Here is a 19,307-nt window from a genome sequence, read left to right as displayed (position 1 = left end):
ATCGAAGATAGAACACAGGCCTTCTATCACTTGAGATCATGGCAAATCTGTTAGTTGCAGCAGTATGAGGGTATATATGCTTTGCAAGCTGCTGCCACAAAAGTAAATCACCACCATAATCATATGAGCAAATATGACATGGCATCCAGTAGAGGGCACTGGTAAACAAAACACTTCACTATAATTCATTGGAGGGCAAATATAGCTCTTAGCATATAGGTCCTGAGGCCTAACAGACATGATGGACTACAACGGCTTCATTATCACTTCAACAGGTTAAGAGACTCCATACTAAGATTTACATAGTAGACCAGGGGTCGGCAACCTTTCAGAAGTGGTGTGCCGGTTCTTCATTTATTCACTCTAATTTAAGGTTTCACGTGCCAGTAATACATTTTAACATTTTTAGAAGGTCTCTTTCTATAAGTCTAATATATAACTAAACTATTGTATGTCAAGTAAATAATGTTTTTAAAATGTTTAAGAAGATTCATTTAAAATTAAATTAAAATGCAGAGTCCCCCCGGCCCAGTGGGCAGGACCTGGGCAGTGAGAGTGCTGCTGAAAATCAGCTTGCGTGCCACCTTCAGCACCTGTGCCATAGGATGCCTACCCCTGTAATAGATCATAATGGACCAGAAAAAGCCCTTACAATCTAGATTACCAAGTAAACAGTTTACTAAAATACTGATATATACCAAAATGCCTAAATACATAGATTATGTTCAAGATACTTGTAGGGCCTAAAATTAGACCTTACAGCTTTGTTTTTGTCCATGGGCATATACATGTAGGTGGCATGTGTGTCCCTGTGCATGTGACATTGGCCTAGCCAGTCATCATCTTCCTCAGGAGCCAGCAAGGCAGAAAGCAGAGGAATTTCACAGACGTGAAAGAGACACCTGTACTCAGCACTCTGAGTTTGTTGGTGATTCACCTTGCAGTTATGTTATATTTTAAACCTTGTTTACAGGAGCAGATAGTTCCTAGGATCAGAAGAGCTGGTTTTGGCCTAAATTCTGGCCATGGGAACTTTACCAGGACCCCTGCTTACCACATTGGACTGATTACCATTTAAATGTATGCATCCAATTTCAATACAGAATGAGGACATTTTATGAAAATTTCTGTAATATACATAACTTCAAAGATCACTTACATAAATTCACCTAAAAATTCATGTAAACAAAAATCTAAAGTAGGGAACATTATGTCCGCTAAACTCAGAAAAGTTAATGCTGGAAGGGAATGGTTCCTAATGGTGAGGGCAGAAAACTAGCAGTCATCTACTTCCAAAACACTGGTGTTCTATTATTGGGTCTAACATTGACTCAATGTGTGACCTTGGGGAAAATCAAACTCTGTGCCTCGGTTTCCCCATCTGTAAAATGGAGATGATACTTGCCAGTCTCTCAGGAGGGTTGCAATGCTTCATGATAATGCAGAGCTCAGAGATGAAATGCATGTTATAAATAGAGTATCATTATACTATTTCATCATCCATTCCAATTTTGTCTTTCCCACAACTGTGTAGTTTACAGACAGAACAAAGCCTATAGTTTCTCTCTTTTGGGAGCTGGTCCTGGGAATTGCTGAAAAACTCCCAAGCACTCAGTAATTCTCAGGATTGGGCCCTTGACATGTATCGCATTCACAACCTTAACATAATGCAAATGTATGTTTTGGTTTTATTTCATTAGCGTGTGTGTCTCCGTCTCATGCCACAGTATAGTGATTAGATGTCTAACTGCAACTTTGTATTTAGGGATGGCTTGTCAAAAGCATTTTTTTCCCCTACGGTTAGTGAAAATGGTTGGATGGGTTTCATTTTAATAGCACAGTGCTGGTAAACGGGAGTCCATTACAGTATGTTTATTACTATATGTTTCTACCTTTACATTGCAATTACTGGACTGGAAAAGCTCAGGTTTAACATTTTAGAAGAAAAGACACAAATGGTGTAAAAAGCCAGCATGGAGCTTCCAATTCTATAACTAAACTCAACTCTCTCTCTTCCTGTCCATCTCTCAGTATCACTCTCTTTCCACCCTCTGTTTTTTGTGGTTCAAAAATCTTTGGCATGATTAATTTGATACAATAAAAGGATATAAACAAATCCAGTTCATCCTTAGATGAGTAATTATTCAACAAGTTACAGAGTCTTTTAATAGTTAAGAATCTAACCATTTGATATGTTTCTGCAGCTATGCAATATCTCTCTTTCCCAGGAGAGCTGTTTTCAGTTGCTGCTCAAGGTTTCTAACAATCAAACGGATCAATTCTGCAGATACCTTAAGGCAGTGTGTTAAGTAAGAATGATGTCTGTGGTAGAGGGGGTTATTTTCAGTAGACATAACACTTACAATTTTTCTTTTAAACACTGGACATTTATTTAGTGTTTTTAGAACCCATACATTATAGGATAAATTCTAATTTATAACATCAGAATATAATAGGCAAATATATAATACAATAAATTGCATTTGTACACATAAATACAAAATCTGAGGTAGGGCCTCAAGAATGACTTCTTAAATGAATAATGTACAGCATATAATATGCGCTATATAAGATATATGATGCATCCTTTGTAACATAATATATTTTCTCCATGTATAGCAAATGAAAAAATACAACAACCTGATTAGGGTACATATCTTTATCCATAGGCAGCAGTACCCCCATAGAATGCCTGTAAGTATATGACATTACGCAAGTAATTAAGAATTAACCTATTCAGTGATAGGTCCACAATAAAGTGCCAAAAAAGACACAGGCGCAGATCCTCAGCTGGTGTAAACTGTCACAACTCTATTGACTGCAATGGAGCTGTGACAACTTGTACCAGCTAAGGATCTGCCCCACAAAGTACACTACACGCTATTGGTTACAGACGATAAAATATTCTAGTCAACAATAATTATATTTCTAACAATGAAATACACCTATAAGGCAAATGGTTACCTGAAGATGTATTTAAAACATGACGGGCAAATCATAATAATGCAAGCCATGAGGTCCAGCCCAGCTCTCACATTTTAAATTAAACCCATCAATAAAGCGGTCTCTCTTTAGTTATAGGCTGCCTGAAGGTGACAAAGGCAGAAATCATAAATACCATAAATGGTTTTCTCCCTCTGAGTCTATGGCATGAGTCCCCTGGAATACTAAGCTCCAGCCATTTCACAAATACAGTACATTATTTACAGGAAGTTTAAGTACAAGCTCAGAAACAAGCATCTCATAAACCCACTAGACCTAGTGGCAGCTTTTAGGAAACCTAGCTAAAACACTTCCTAACCATGAGCAGTGCATGCCAAAGCCATGCAGCCTTCAGCTGCAAACATCAACAGTCTTTCTTAAATTGAGATTGCAAAATAGAGAGAGATGCAAAATAAAATAAAAATCAATGTCTGCATGAGAAAGCAACCATTAAAACACAGCTAGCAAGAGATCATTATAAGCCACATGACTGTGTGTATTCGAATAAAGGGTCAGTGATAAAACAAATGAATTGGAAATGGCAGGAGGAAACCACAATAAATGGGAGGTGATGCTCTTCGGCACTGAGGCACATCTATACAATCAATGGAGCAGAACCTAACAAAAGGATAACTTGACCCAAATGAAACATTAGTATAAAGACATTCCAAGTCTTTTTCAATTAAAGGTCATTTTGTTAAACCCTTCTTTTGGAATCAATGTGCTGCTGTGTCTAACTGAAACACAGATTTTGTATATTGCTTGCATTTTAAAAACACTAGGAAGACCCCCAAAGAATTTGAAAATGGCAATGATTTGCATTAAGTATAATTTTAATGCATATAATAGTGCATCTCAGCTTGTCCAGAAATTCAATCTCATTTTTAAAAAATTGCAATAGAGGCAAACCTCATCAGTTTTGAATTTTTTTTCCTTACAAGACTGATAGACCAGCATGTAAATAGGTCACCTTTATGAAAATATGGCTTTTTCCCCTCTCTCTAAAATATTTTCTGATATTTAATCAGTTACTGAAATACTTTCATGTTATAAAATGCCGTATGTGCAAACTTTACTAGACAATGATAAAGTGCTTTCCCCAACTGTAACATTACTTTTCACTTAAAGGGACACCTCTGCGTAATTTAATCTCAACTTTTAGTTTTGGTAAATATATTTAAAGCTTTTTTAAAAACATAACAGAAGTATTTCCACTTTTTCAGTTAAACTGAAAATAGGTTTTTTTCTTTTAGTTAAAATTTCCCCTGCAGTTTTTGCAAGCCAAACACTGGCACATGAAAACCAGAAAGTGAAACTGACTAGAAACAAAATGAAACTGACTAGTCTATTCAGTGTTTCAACTGAAAGCCTGATTCTGTGCCACTGACTTCAGTGGGAGCAGGACCAAAGCCTGAGTGAAGTGCAAAATAAATAAATATATAAAAATAAAAAACAGTAAAACACTACAAGTACATAAATCTTGAAAAATTATTATAGTTTTCATATTCTCTCCCTTTTAGTAGCTTAACTAATGACAGTTAGCAATGTTTTATTTGTATTATTTTATTGTTAACCTAACAGTGTCCCTGCAAATGATTTATCTTTACACTTTTAAAACAGGAAGTAAGCAAGTGATATCCTTACACAGTGGAAGTTACCAGTTGCACTTTACAGAGTTAGTTAATTCCAGTTCAAATAAATGTGTCTTCTGAAAAACGAGCCAGAAAGTGAAAAGGATTCACTACTATTAGACTAACTCACCATTTCCTAACAAACACGGCAACGTCGATAGTATTTTTTTTTTAAAAAATCACAAAGGCAGTAATTAGTATAAATTGGGTTGGGCTCCAAAAAAAGTCAAGCTCAGGTTTTAGCCAGTAAGGGTAAAAAAAGAGGCCAAGTATTGTTCATCCTGGTGAAAATACACCATTCCCAATAGATGGCGCTGATTGATTTAGGCTTCCTTCTTCACCCTACTTGTTGGGAAGAGAGCTGGTAATTCATTTAATGTGAGACAATTTTCTTTTTTACTCCAGCCAGAGAGGCTTGGAGGAGCTAATTTTCATCTTGTATTTATGAAATTTCATTATGCCAAGAAAGGGGTAGCTCCTCAAATATTGCTCACACAGGGAAATAAACCCAAGAACAAGTTAGAATAGCAGCTCTCTATTGAATCAGCTGGCAAAGCCAAATCAAGTTGGTGCAGCTTTAAGGCAGAGATGTTTGTGGAAGGGTCGCGATCTTAATGTTCTGTGCAATACTGGGACAAGTAAAGACAACAAACAGAAAAAACCATAAGACAGATTTAGGGGCCAATGCTTCAAAATCTATTCCCACGTCATTTAACGACAAATATTTGATTGTGCTTCATGTATGCTGCCTGAGGATTGAATATCCCTAGCAGTGTCAATAACTGGCAACACTATTTGCCCCATAAAAGAGAAAGTTCAGCAAAATGATTTTTTAATATCTATATACAAAATAAATAATTTATTTTGTAAATGTTACATTAAGGTCTAGTTTTTGTTTGTTTTTGTTTTCTTCAACAGGATGAAAACATCACATCTACAGACACATTTTAACTGAAGATTTACCTGAGACCCTGTAATGTGAACACAAAAAAAGAACATGATATAAACAGTCCCCCGAAAGGAAATTACATTTAGATTGGCTACTACAATAGTGGGGAAAAAACTCAGGCTACACTACTCTAAACTCACCATCTCTCTACACTGGTTGATAAGATATTTATAGGGACATAAAACATCACTAGTACACACTACATGAACACTGATCACTCTTAAAAATCTCATATGTATGTATAGAATACAACAGCATAATAAAGGTTGCAGTTTTGCCAATTTACTGAAGACATATTTTTCTCCCTCTTTATAGTGCACTTTACAATAATTTGGGGTAATTTATATTCAGTTAATTAAAGGTACTCTTAAAATCTCTATTTTTACTCTGCCCATTAGGTAGCAGAAATATTTAAGACTAACACTCAGATTGCCATACATTTACTGGATTTCTAAAATGCAGTGATAGAGGATGTACTACTGCAATGCAATGTTAAAACAACAATCTACTAAAGTATGCATTCTCTTCCTTATAATTTTGTCTATCCAGTCTTATCACTTTATTGTATTTAATTGTTTTTAATGAAAAGGTTGACAGTAAAAAAATTTAAGGAAAGCAAACTATGCACAGCTCAGATTGTTATACGAGGATATTGTCTTGAAGAATTTATATATATATATATATATATATATATATATATATACACACACACTATAGAGAGAGACAGAAATAGGGGTTCAGTTATTTTCCCCTTTGGCTGAAAGAGAAGAATATAGCTACAGGTTATATAAAGAAGTTTATAAGAGAACAAATAGGGGAATCACAAAGTTGAACAGCACACCTACATTCTAATAACTGTTGTCATGTGGAAACTAGAATACATCTACTACTGTAAGAATATAAAATTAGGCACAAATTATATGATGGCTTCTTTACGGGAGATTTTAAACAAAAGTGAAGATAGCAAAGAAAACACGTTCAGAATACTCGGATGGAGTGAATAAAACTGGGTTTGTACTTATGTGTGCAGTTTGCCAGTGAAGTTTAGATACTCAGTGTAACTGAGGCATTTTTAATGAAAAAGACATATCAAATTATTAATGAGAATGCATGAAATAAATTAAAATAGTGGTGCCCATCTGCCTCATCATGGCTCTATTTCAAACCAACTTTCAGACTCAAATACAACATTAGTCCTGATCTCAAATACATTTTGTAGGTGCTTTTATTTTTCTCCTCAAAAGTGTTGAATGGCTCGTTAAGCTCTTCCTGTTTTGATGTCATGCATCTGATACCAGTGCTTGGTGTTTAAAGGTTAGCTCCTTGATTGAGTCAGAAAGCCTTGAAATAAGCTTTGGTATAATCAGTACTTATTTAATAGAAGGATTGTTTGCAGACTCTGCAGGCCACATTCTGCTATCAGGGTAAATGTAGAGTGACTCCATCAGGGCTAGTGGTGTCACTCTGGATTTACATCAATATTACAGAGGTCAGAATCTGGCCAAATGGGCCACACTATCCACTCAGTCCTTCCCATGCCATCCCAATGGTCAAACTCTCCTTTCAGTTACACTAGTAAGGAATTCTCAGTCCCATGTCAAAGGGGTTGCAAGAGAGTAGAATTGGCCCTAAATGGGCAGAAACCATTTCCCTATCTAAATGGTTAAACTCAACAGTCATTTCTGTTGGGCTGTGCATGACCCTTTTTTTTTTTTTTTTTTTTTTTAAAAAGAGGTTTGACCAGTTGCACAATGTCATGTTACTATTTCACAGTGGAAATAATAGGTCATGGGCACCACTAAAAGAAAAGCAAAACAAACAACAACAAAAAACAGTACTTAAAGTGGCCGTCTAGTTCTTCACTACAGCATGCAACAATAAGTCCTACTTTCTAAGCAACCACTTTTAGCATCTGTGAAAAAGAACAAAGGAGACAAACTAATAAAAGAAAAATTAAAAAAGGCTGTATACATTATTGCCATCAGTATAGAAATTACTAGCATTGGGTTCCCAATTCTAAATCTTTCACTGGCAGTTTAAGTCCAAGGGAGGAAGTTCCCAGTGGATCAATCATATTCTTGTAACGTTCACCACGGTGTTTAGCCAAAAATGGGCCCCAGTCAGGCTGTGGAGAGCAGACCAGCTTGAGCCTCTGTACAGTGTAGGAGAGAAAAAAAATCCCTTAAAATTATAGAGCAGAATTACAATTCAATGGAGGAAACTAGGTTAGGCTGATCTGAAATTATTGACAATATCCTGCAAGGGGATATTAAAATGCTCTGCTGCTCAGTGTTTGTTTTGCACAAGTTTGCAAGATTAATAGATGATAAAATGCTCAGATTTTAATTATATATTCTCCCCCCATACCATATGAAGGGAACTCATAACCACTGCCACAGATTGCTAAACTCACTCACTAAAGGACATGTGCTCAATTACTTAGGCCAATCGGCTAAGCAGTGGGTAGCTGCATCAAAATAATTGGATTTTTGTTTAGCATATTTCCCAAAAGTATACAAATGACCAAAAAGTAATACATTGCTATGAGTGAGCAAAGATTTTAATTAGCTGATGACAAAATATATCATTTCTATCTGTGGCCCAAAAAAAAAAAAGTAGCAGATTAACCTGGCAAAATTACCAACAATGAATATCTTGTTAATCTTTCCACTGATCTCTTTATTGAAGATATAATTTGGTTGGAGCATTTATATATAAAAAAGGAAAGAAAACATATTTCTGATGGTTTAAGAGGGAACAATTATATGTTTATTACCTATTAAAATGAATCCAGTCTCTATATCAGTTATTTTAATCTCTGCTTAATTACCAGTTTGCAACCTTTACCTCCCAAATCAACCATAATAAATTTATGCAGCAGACTCAATGGTTCAGGAAATACTGCGCAAAAGCTGAAATAACTGCAGCTAAACCCTTCCCTCCTTTCATGCAGGATATGACTTTTTGCATTTCCTTGGGTGCACTGGTTAAAGGACACTAGGGAGCATGCCCTGCTCTCTGAGGCAATAAATAATCCCAGGGCAAAATGGATAAATTAGGAAACCAGAAGCAGAGTACTATTTCTCAGTGAGGGAAACTGTGTCGTGGCCTTTTAAAAAGAAGCACCAGTTTGTGTATTGCTATTTTCCAACTTAGGCCCACAGCTCTGATACTAGATCAGAGTTGGACAAAGGCAAACAAGAGTAAATTTAACTTCTTGCTTCACTTGTTGTGTGCTATGTTCTTTTTATAGCCTGATGCACTCCAGTGCCCTCTGCAGTCTGACAAGCCATAGATGCATTCTATAGCCCGATGGGTTTTCCAGCACTGAACATCAAGCACCTTGGTTCTGTACAAAACAGAGGAAGATGTGGTCCTTGCCCTGTGGCGTGGACAGGCTGACACATGGAGGGACCCAGAGGACGTTTCTATTTTTTTCTCCTTTCCACAGCCTTGCTCTCTGTGCGTTTTGCAGAGGTGAGTTACAAAGAGGTCTTTGGAAGGAGGAGAGTGGGGGTGCCTGTTGCATTAGAATAAGGAGGGAGAATAGGGCAATAGGGGTAGCATGGAAGAAAGCATGAAGAGGAGAGGGAAAGGCAACATGCAAAGAAGGGAGTAGCATGAAATGAATGCAGGTACATAGGCCAGGGCAGAGTGAGTGTCAAGGGTGAGGATGAGCGCACTGAACTGATTCAAATGGTGGGAGAAAGCCAGTGAAGGGGCGATACGGTCCAAGTAGTTAGCATGGGAGATGGTTTTAGCCATATCATTGTGAAAGGATCAGAGGGGAGTAAGATGGGAAATTGGAATGCAAGTGAAGGGGAGGTTGTGGAAGCCAAGATGGGAGGCAGCCAGAGAATGGCCAAGCATATTAACCAGAGGTGCTATAGGGAATTTTTAAGAGAAAGAGAATCAGCAGCACCCTGAATTGTAGGAGGGAGGAATAAAAAAAACCCCAAAACACAGCAGTCATAAGTCTGTGTGAGAGGGAGGGTTAGGGTGTTTTCAACGCAATGAAGAAGCAAAGAGGTTTGAGTGGAAAGATAAAGAGTTCGTTTTCACCATTTGTAGCTTGAGCTGCGAGCAGGACATTCAGGGGGATATGTCCAGATGATACCTAGTGTCTGATGTCTTCCAAGGACTGATGCTTTCTGTTGCATGATTCTCTATAGAGCGATCTAACCTGATGCCTTCTAGTGTCTGAAACTTTTGAGGGCCTGAAACGCCTTATGGGTCTCTAGTACCTGCTGCTTTCTAGTTCCATTCTGCTTCCACAAGAGGCAGATCTGAGTCAAAAAGCAGAAAGACCAGCAAGTAAGTCATCTGCAACTGGCACTGTTTTAGGGCCTAATCCTGTGAGGGTCTGAGCTCCTTCAATCTCACAGGATCAAGCCTATAGCGATTTAGGTGCATTTTATTGAGGAAGAGGGGAGCAGTAGGTGTGCATTTCAACCAACTGCACTTTGTACTGCAAGAAAAAAAGTTTTCTAATAAACAGTCAACAATTCCCAACACCTGAATCAGTGTAAATTATAGAAAATAATCTTCTGTGACTATATTTTTAAGAGGGTGGGATGTTCAAGAATTACCTCAATAAACTTGCCAGGGGCTAGGTGCATTTTTATCACAAACATAATAGGGATCCAAATAACAGAGCAGGCCAGCATCAGCCACCCAAGGACCATCGACCAGCCTGGATAATGGTAAGCTCCATAGGTCATTGGTTCCCATTGGTAAAAACTGAAGCAAAGAATAAACTGAAAACAAAGAAAATATATTTTAATAAGCAACACACACACAGTCCAATTTACATGCACACTTTCAGTAAACAAGTATAATCAGAGATGTTCACACACACACTATATATATATAGAGAGAGAGAGAGAGAGAAACTATGTGATAATCAATAATGCTTCTGGAAGTTTAGGGCCACATTCTGATCTCAGTTTCACCAGTGTAAAGACAGCATAATTCCATTGAAATCAATGGATTTACTTTAGGTTTACACTGTCAGAATTAAGATTAGAATCTTGTCCCTAGGGTAATAAGCTTTATTACACAGTCTATTGGCAGTGTTTTCTAATATAATTATGTTAAGTTACTCCATTTCACTTACTGTATAAATAGCAATACATCTGCTTACATTTGTGCATAATTCAGTAACTTTTGTAAACTGCCTATGTGCACAATAATTGCACACAAGATTTATAGCAATATAGCTATGTGAAGGCACATATAAAAATGGTCAGTTTTATTTCTGGAGACATGAAGTAATTTAAACTCTAATCTTAAGACATTCAAATACATCAAATATTAGTATTACAGAAGACCACAGTAGGAAGAGATACTGCTTTGTTTTCTGTGCTCTTTTCCTATTGCATAATGATTGTATCATGACTGATCAATATAAAATAATTTACTACTATAGATGTTGTATTTTCCCATTCTTGTAATTCAGTTGAAACATATGGGCTTGAGCTGGCCTCATCGTTTGCTTCCAATGTGTGGTAAGAGACCATAGGGGAGACCAAGATTCAATTCCTGGTCCTAGTCCTTGACTGCTATCAGTTCTTAAGTCTTGGTTTAGCTCAGCAGTAAACCAAAAGTTTTAGAATCACAGACAGGTTCTCTCATTCCAGTGCCAATGTTTACCAGATATAAAGAAAATACAACACTATGGCCAAATTCAAAATTCCGATCCCAGGCTACACAAGCCCATGGATCCCCTATTTTGACTCTAGCAAATGGAAAACATTGCTTTACTGATTTTAAAATTCAGAGCCTTTGTGTAATTTTTTAATCAAATGCAGATCTAAAATTATAGTAAAGAATAAAAGGGAATTAGTGATAATATCCACATTTTTGGTATGGAGTTATAAAACTAAAAAATATAATTTTCTTATATATTCCTATTAAAAAATTAACACCATACAAGATAATCTTGACAGCAGCAGAAAAATTATATGGCTTTTGCCCCCAAAAATATCAATTTAAGTTTCATTAGAGATATCGCAACCAAACTACTAGCATACAGTGCCACTTACTGGCACTGTGAAGCATTGCTTTTAATAACTGAGTAGCTAACCTTTTGCTCTAGTGTTAGAAAGAAAAAGAAACAAAGTCTACTCTCAGTTTATGGTGCCCTATATGGTGTTTGTGCAATTCAGAAACTGTTCAATAGAACTGAATTTGTTTGGCACAATGACATAGTTTCAGGTAGAACAGAGCATTTGTTATTGGTCCTGCTAAGTGCCAAGAGAAACCAATCCTAACACTAGGTAAGAAATAGTTATGCCCCCACTTTCACTCCTGGAGAAAGATGTGTGTATTCCCACTACCTCCACAGTAGAACTGGATCACACACTGAGGCCCCAATTAAATAATTCACTTAACTAAGTGCTTAATTTTAAGCACATGCTTAAGTCCATCCCTATTCAGCATCGCACTGGGTGGGTGCCTATGGAGGTATTTTAAAAATTGAAATAAATAAAGCACTTAAGCATGTGTTTAGCTTTTACACATTTAATATCTATTTATATATAATCATAGAACTGGAAGGGACCTCGAGAGATCACAGTCCCCTGCACTTAAGGCAGGACTAAGTATTATCTAGAGTCTGACCATCCCTGACAGGTGTTTGCCCAGCCCACTCTTAAAAATCCCCAGTGATGGAGATTCCACCACCTCCCTAGGCAATTTATTCCAGTGCTTAACCACTCTGGCAGTTAAGAAGTTTTTCCTAATGTCCAACCTAAACCGCCCTTGCTGCAATTTAAGCCCATTGCTTCTTGTCCTATCCTCAGAGGTTAAGAAGAACAATTTTTCTTCCTCCTCCTTATAATAACCTTTTATGTACTTGAAAACTGTTATGTCCCCTCTCAGTCTTCTCTTCTCTAGACTAAACAAACCCAATTTTTTCAATCTTTACTCATAGGTCATGTTTTCTAGACCTTTAATCATTTTTGTTGCTCTTCTCTGGACTTTCTCCAATTTGTCCACATCTTTCCTGAAATGTGGCACCCAGAACTGGACACAATACTCCAGTCGAGGCCTAATCAGCATGGAGTAGAGCAGAAGAATTACTTCTCATGTCTTGCTTACAATACTCCTGCTCATACATCCCAGAATGAGGTTTGCTTTTTTTGCAACAGGGTTACACTGTTGACTTATATTTAGCTTGTGATCCACTATAACCCCAGATCCTTTTCCACAGTACTCCTTCCTAGGCAGTCATTTCCCATTTTGTACGTGTGCAACTGATTGTTCCTTCCTAAGTGGAGTACTTTGCATTTGTCCTCATTGAATTTCATCCTATTTACTTCAGACCATTTCTCCAATTTGTCCAGATCATTTTGAATTTTAATCCTGTCCTCCAAAGCACTTGCAACCCCTCCCAGCTTGGTATCGTCTGCAAACTTTATAAGTGTACTCTCTATGCCAGTATCTAAATCATTGATGAAAATATTGAACAGAACCAGACCCAGAACCGATCCCTGGGGGACCCTGCTCATTATGCCCTTTCAGCATGACTGTGAACCACTGATAACTACTCTATGGGAACAATTTTCCAACCAGTTATGCACCCACCTTATAGTAGCTAAATCTAGGTTGTATTTCATTAGTTTGTTTATGAGAAGGTCATGCGAGACAGTATTAAAAGCCTTACTAAAGTTTATTTCCATGGGTATTACGCATGTGCTTAAGTGCTTTGCTGAATCTGGACTCACAGGATCAGCTCAAAGTCCTAACACACCCAAAATTCCTCTATAAGTCAATGGGTGAGAACACTGTAGAATTATATATATACACACACACACACACACAGGTATATGTAGGTATGTGTGCACACATGTATATATACACACATACACATGTATACATGTGTGTGTGTGTACATGTGCACACATGATTGATAGGTATATATTTTTGAGCTATAATTGTCTTTGGGAAAGAGCAGGTTTCATAAACAAACAAAAAAAATCTGATTGAACAGGAGACATTCAGAAAATTCTTTGCCTTACAGTTAAAATAGTTGGGGTCACAAATGCCCAACAGATTCTCCAGAATTTACTTGGCTGGAATCCAATCATCATCTCTATATCTTCACAAAATCTTTGCAAGCCTGGAAATAACAAATGCAAATACAGTTAGGGATGAGAGACTGGCTGCAGTCTGCAAAACAACTATTGTGATCTCCCTTGCGTCTAATTACGGTAACAAACTCTCTGACTTGTCAGTTCAAAATTTCAATAGCTGTTTGAACCATACAGTATGGTGGGAGAATATTGTGTAGAACACAATTCTAATAAGTTATTTACTCCCTAAAAATTACAGCAAATTGAAATTGTACATACAGATTAAGTATACAGTATGTTTCAAAAATCATTTTTAATGTAATGACACACAAAATCCCTTTTGTTGGCTAGCTGTAAATCTATAATGTTGTCTGAAATTTCTATATTTATTTATCCTCTCCCCCCACACACACATTTTACGATAATCTTTGTTAATTGACTCATCCACCACCTGACAACTGTAAAAAAAACAACAACAACAAACAACAACAACAACAACAACAAAAACTTAATTTACACCATGATCTCAAACACTGCATACGGGGGGCCTGATTCAGATCTCATGTTGTGCTTGTGAGGCAGACAGGCCTGTATATAAAAAGTGAAAGTTAAAATTGTGACTTTTTTGGAGGCAAAGATTTTTGCCATGACCAAGTTCAAGTGTGACCTTTCATCCAAACATTGTGTGTTAAAAAGGCTGTTCAAAGTTGAGCCACTGAGTACCAAAATATAAGAGAACAACAAGGAGTCCGGTGGCACGTTAAAGACTAACAGAAAACAACTTCTTAAAAACAATACTTAAAATTTTAACAGTAGGAACAAATCTATTAGTCTTTAAGGTGCCACCGGACTCCTTGTTGTTTTTGTGGATACAGACAAACATGGCTACCCCCTGATACTTGACAAAATATATGAGAGAAATGTATAAGCATCTGTCTGGAAACAGGAACTGTTCCTCTATGTGCATGACTGAGTGAATGCATGATTGATGCTTTCCTTTGATTTCAGTGTCAACTTTTTGCTATTTTTGCATTTAATTATATTTGAGTTGGGACTTTTGTAAGATGGCTGAGATGATGTCAGTGGATTGCCCCTTTTCCTCAAATGTCTTGAAATATCAGCACAGACCCATTAATTATCTGATTAATATGATGATTTAGTATTAACCCACTGCATTTTAATTTGATTTGTTTAGACTGGAAACCTGAGTGGTTCAGGTGTTTCTTCTGCAGAAGTCAGAGTTCAGAACTAAGAAGTGCCAGGACAGATAACAGAGACAATTCTGTGACACCCCTAGCAGTCCACAGAACTGGCCAGATAGTCCTCCCATAACTGGCACTCAAACAAACAAAGATTCTATTAGTTTTTGGTAGGCAAACTGACTAAATATTGATCATTTCTTTCAATAAGCAACATGGGTTCCAGAACCTTTGAAGGCCAGGGATGGATACCAGCCAGTCAAGGTAAAGGTTGACCAAATCTCCGTAAATCTATACTCGCACACTGGTGTTAATATATTGTCTTTGATGTAATTAGTATTCATTTACACTGTGGAGAGCGAGATCAGTATCAGACTGACTACATTAAAACCATAAGGCATATCCTCAGCTAGTGTAAATTGTCATCACTCCATTGATCTGAAGTAAATGACGATCTGCATCCTAAGGCAGCCAGTTCTCCTCATTTGTTACACCAGTTCTCTATATGCAGTAAAGTGCTTTCTGTCTAATTTGTATCAAACAAGATCATCTACTGTGGTAAATTGGCATAACTCCCATTTCCCGGTTTCTGCTCAGGGGTGCTAACCCAATTTACATCAGCTGAGGATCTGGCACTCTTTGACTTGTCACTACTATTCAGCACACCTGTTTACCACTAAGTAGATTGCCTGTGCTCAGTAATAGATGTTTTCTAATGGAAACCCATATCTCATTAGAACATTGCCACATCTGTTAATTATTCATCCAAAAAGAACCAAAAAAACCCACCCCACCACAAAACAGAATTAAATGTGCCATTTTTTGTCCTTCTCAGAGTGACAGGAAGTAAGAAATTTTGAGCCCAAGGCTGAATTTTCTGCTATGATGTGTATTTGTGTATGATATGCCTCTCTCATTTAAATTATATAACCTTAACATTCCTCCTTACTTGTACTTCTACAGCAGTTAATACAATTTGCATGATGTGGAGAGGGAGAGAGAATCTAAAATGGTAGAGGAAAAAGAAAGGAGTAAGATTACAAGAAAAAGCAACATCGCTGGCTGTTCACTCCTGTTGCCCTTATATAACCAGCCATGTGGATGTGTTGAATGCATGGTAGGTGATGGCCTGATCCACTTTCCTTTGAAGTCAATGGAAGATGTTTCTATTGACATCAACTGGAGTTGACTCAAGGTGTCCTGCTCTTAGAAACTTGTGCAAAGGGATAGTCCAGGCCTTAATATTTCCACAGCACAAGTAGTAATAGTTTGGTGTACAGTATCTTCTGATTCCCCCTGAAAAAAAGGTACCAGTCCAGATAGTGCTAAGAAGTTCCTCACAAAGCAATGCAGGTGATCATAATCACTGCTTGGATCAGACAGAAGGAGCAGAAATATGAGCAACGTAAGGTGGCGGGGGCGGGGGGGGGTAATACCAGATGAGACCAGGGCTTATGTCATGCCATCATGCTCCTGAATGCCTTTCCAATGCTTTTTGGGTGGGGAGGAGAGGAGAGGAGAGCCAGAATGTCTGGTACTCTCTCTTATGAATGATTGTAATGTAGGTGCCTTTGGCACTTCTTCTTTTAGGACTCAAGCATTAGATGTGAAAAGAGCTAAAACCCCATTCATGGTAACATATAAGGGGGAGGAATGAAGTAGAAGAGAAAAATGGTATTGAAGAAAAGTTATATTTAGAGAAAAACACAAATTTACAAAGGATGAAAGTATATAAAAAGTTTGTTTGATTTCCCTTGGACTATGAAAGCAAGAAAAATGAGCTCTCTCCTTTCCCTAGCTCCTGATGGTTAATGCCCCCCTTCTCACATGACCACTTCTGTTCTTCATTTCGTTTCTACTGTTATTAAGAGCAATTTTAGTTCACCATTTCAGTGCGACTTTTCCAGTGCTTCTCTTATAGAACTGCAGAACCACAAAGTAGGTATATAATTTTACTGTCATAGTAGCCACAGGGACTATTCACTTGCTTATATATATCTTGCTGAACAGGGGCCTTAAGTGGGAGTTGTACTTATGTAAGTGTATTTGGCCCTCATTGTTTTATACTAATATCTACTTGCAAGTCTAGTAGAGCTGAATGAACAATTTGCAGCAAGCAGTTCAGATATTCATATTAGCCCCTTTCTCTTGTCAAAACTGCCTGTGACCCCAACCCCGACACATGTGTTTGAAGCCCTTTGATAAAACTTACTTCAGCCTCTTGATTGCTCAGAAACACACTGCTGCAAATATTGCTTCAAGCATTCGATACCAGCAATTCAGAAGTCAAGCACAGTACACTGGACACACAAGTCACATAGTATGTTTCTCTTCCTTGATCGGATGATCATATATATTAGTATCAAGTGTCCCATAAGAAAAGGAAGGATATTCTAAGGAACTGGACACTGGACTGGGACTCAGGAGACAAGGGTTCAATTCCCAGCTCAACCACACACTTCTTATGTGACATTGGGCAAGTCACAACCTACCCCTGTCTCAGTTCCCCATCCCTAAAATGTGTTGTAAGGAAAAATCCATTAATGAGCATGAGATGCTCAGATACTAGGATGAGGAGGGCCATGTAAATATCTAGATGCAAATAGAAATGTTCACAATTACAAATCAAAATTTATTTTCTACAAATATCCCGAGGCAGTTGTGTTGATGAACATTTCCAAGATTAAACATCTTTGCCACGCTCTTGCCAAGAAACAAAGACAAAGAGCATCAAAAGAATTCATTTAAAACTTCAAGCACATAGTTTTCTGCAGTATTTCACCCAGCTCTGGCATCTTTGTGTGTTCCAAAATACACTGATGGGGATTATGCAGATGATTCAATTAACGAGTGAAGCCCTAAACTGCTCCTTACCAATCATGCATCCATAATCTAAACAAGTGGAGAATAAATGTCTGTGCAGGGCATGTGGAATGCAAGGCTTTGATTGGATTATGTAGCACAAGTACTAATGAAAAACAAGTGACTGCAAGGAAATAACCAAGCATGGCTTTCTTTTTTTTTAATTTAAAAAACTTGATGAGTTCAGCAAGCAGAACGTGTAACAAGAGCTGAAGACAGATTTATTTCATCATCAAAAGCTCCTGCCTGGTGCAATGCCAGCCTGCTTGGTATGAAGGGTACAAGTATGTGGAGAAAGGTGTCACTGGAGTGTAAAACAAGCAATTGTCTGAGTTCAAAAATGCATCATGACAATTTAAAACGCTGTTAGAATAAATACACAAATGAAGATGTATACTTCCCACCTCTGCCAGTGCAAATTGTGGACACTACACCCTACTCCCGTGAGGAGTCCTTATAAAACCAGTCTCACTGAAGTCAAGGAGACTAGTTAAGAGAGTAAATGTGTAGAAATATAGATATGAGTGAACTATGATTTTAAATTGAGTTGGGATATTAGCATTAGCAATAAGCCCAAAACATATGACCAAAAAGAGTAAGATCACGAGAAAGAAGAACTGTTGTGTTAAACTTGTAAAGACCCTTCAAAATACCAGTGTGACCTCACTTAAGCTTTGAGCTAAAGTAATAGAAATAGAACACAGTTAATTGGGTACCAGTTGCAGTAAACAATTGGCTAGATAAAAAACTCCTTCAGTCTGCCCTTAGCTAAGGTCCAATAACTGGCAATGACATCACTTGGTTAAAAAGGTATAAAAAAAGAAAACTTTTTTAAAGGGCTCCTTGCTAATACCTGCCTGACCATGTTGGAAGTGACCAATTTGGGGCTAAGCACACCTGGGGTTAGCCCATATTTTGACCAAATGCTTATAAATGTTTTGTTACTTTTTGGTAGTAGTAAATTGCTTAATATTTAGGCTTTTTAAGACATGTTTAGAGCAATAGTATAAATATTATTTGGCCTTTGGATTTAATAAAGGAATGTATAGTTAAATTAGTGTTGTGGTAATACCCTGCAAAAATACCACCACCAAGAAAATGTAAGATATAAAAGGCCCTTTATTTTTAGTGCTAACGAAAGCCAAGGTCTCATAGCTTTGACACTTGACTAATTTCAGAAGCTAATATTTGCTATATTGTACGTCAGTGTCATTTATTATTATTAACAACAATAATAATTACTACAACATCAATATTGTACTAAGAGGAGGGTCAGGAGAAGTAGATTTGACCTAATAGATCTTTTCCATTCCTAATTATTCTAAACTAAGATGCTATATAAAACCTAGTTCTCCTTTGCATAAGTGCTTATCTATGCTATAAGTATGTTAGTAGAAATTATTCAAAATCATGAGCAAAATGACAATTCTAAATGCTTTTGGCTTAGCAGTTTGGAGTCCAGGTGCCAGATTGAGCCAGTGCTCATTGTAGGGTGACCAGATGTCCTGATTTTATAGGGACAGTCCCGATTTTTGGGTCTTTTTCTTATATAGGCTCCTATTACCCCCCACCCCGTTCTGATTTTTCACACTTGCTGTCTGGTCACCCT

The 19,307-nt window shown here is 37.4% G+C and overlaps 1 protein-coding gene across 4 annotated transcripts in view; it reads right to left on the bottom strand.

Annotated features, from left to right (window-relative positions):
• Nucleotides 1–6,292: 6,292 nt before the first annotated feature.
• Nucleotides 6,293–19,307, bottom strand: part of SLC6A5 (solute carrier family 6 member 5) — a 51,655-nt gene continuing 38,640 nt past the window's right edge. For all 4 annotated transcript variants that reach the window (XM_045017166.1, XM_045017164.1, XM_045017165.1 and 1 more), the window contains 3 exons: nucleotides 13,584–13,684; nucleotides 10,152–10,319; nucleotides 6,293–7,714 (listed from right to left, as the gene is read on the bottom strand). In XM_045017166.1, the coding sequence (XP_044873101.1) occupies nucleotides 7,559–7,714; nucleotides 10,152–10,319; nucleotides 13,584–13,684 (425 nt within the window). In that variant the 3' untranslated portion in view covers nucleotides 6,293–7,558. The remainder of the gene's footprint in view (nucleotides 7,715–10,151; nucleotides 10,320–13,583; nucleotides 13,685–19,307) is intronic.

Source organism: Mauremys mutica, chromosome 4, assembly GCF_020497125.1.
Source record: "Mauremys mutica isolate MM-2020 ecotype Southern chromosome 4, ASM2049712v1, whole genome shotgun sequence".
NCBI lineage: Eukaryota > Metazoa > Chordata > Testudines > Geoemydidae > Mauremys > Mauremys mutica.
The sequence above is the reverse complement of the archived record's forward strand: the minus strand, read 5'-3'. Positions and strand labels throughout refer to the sequence as shown.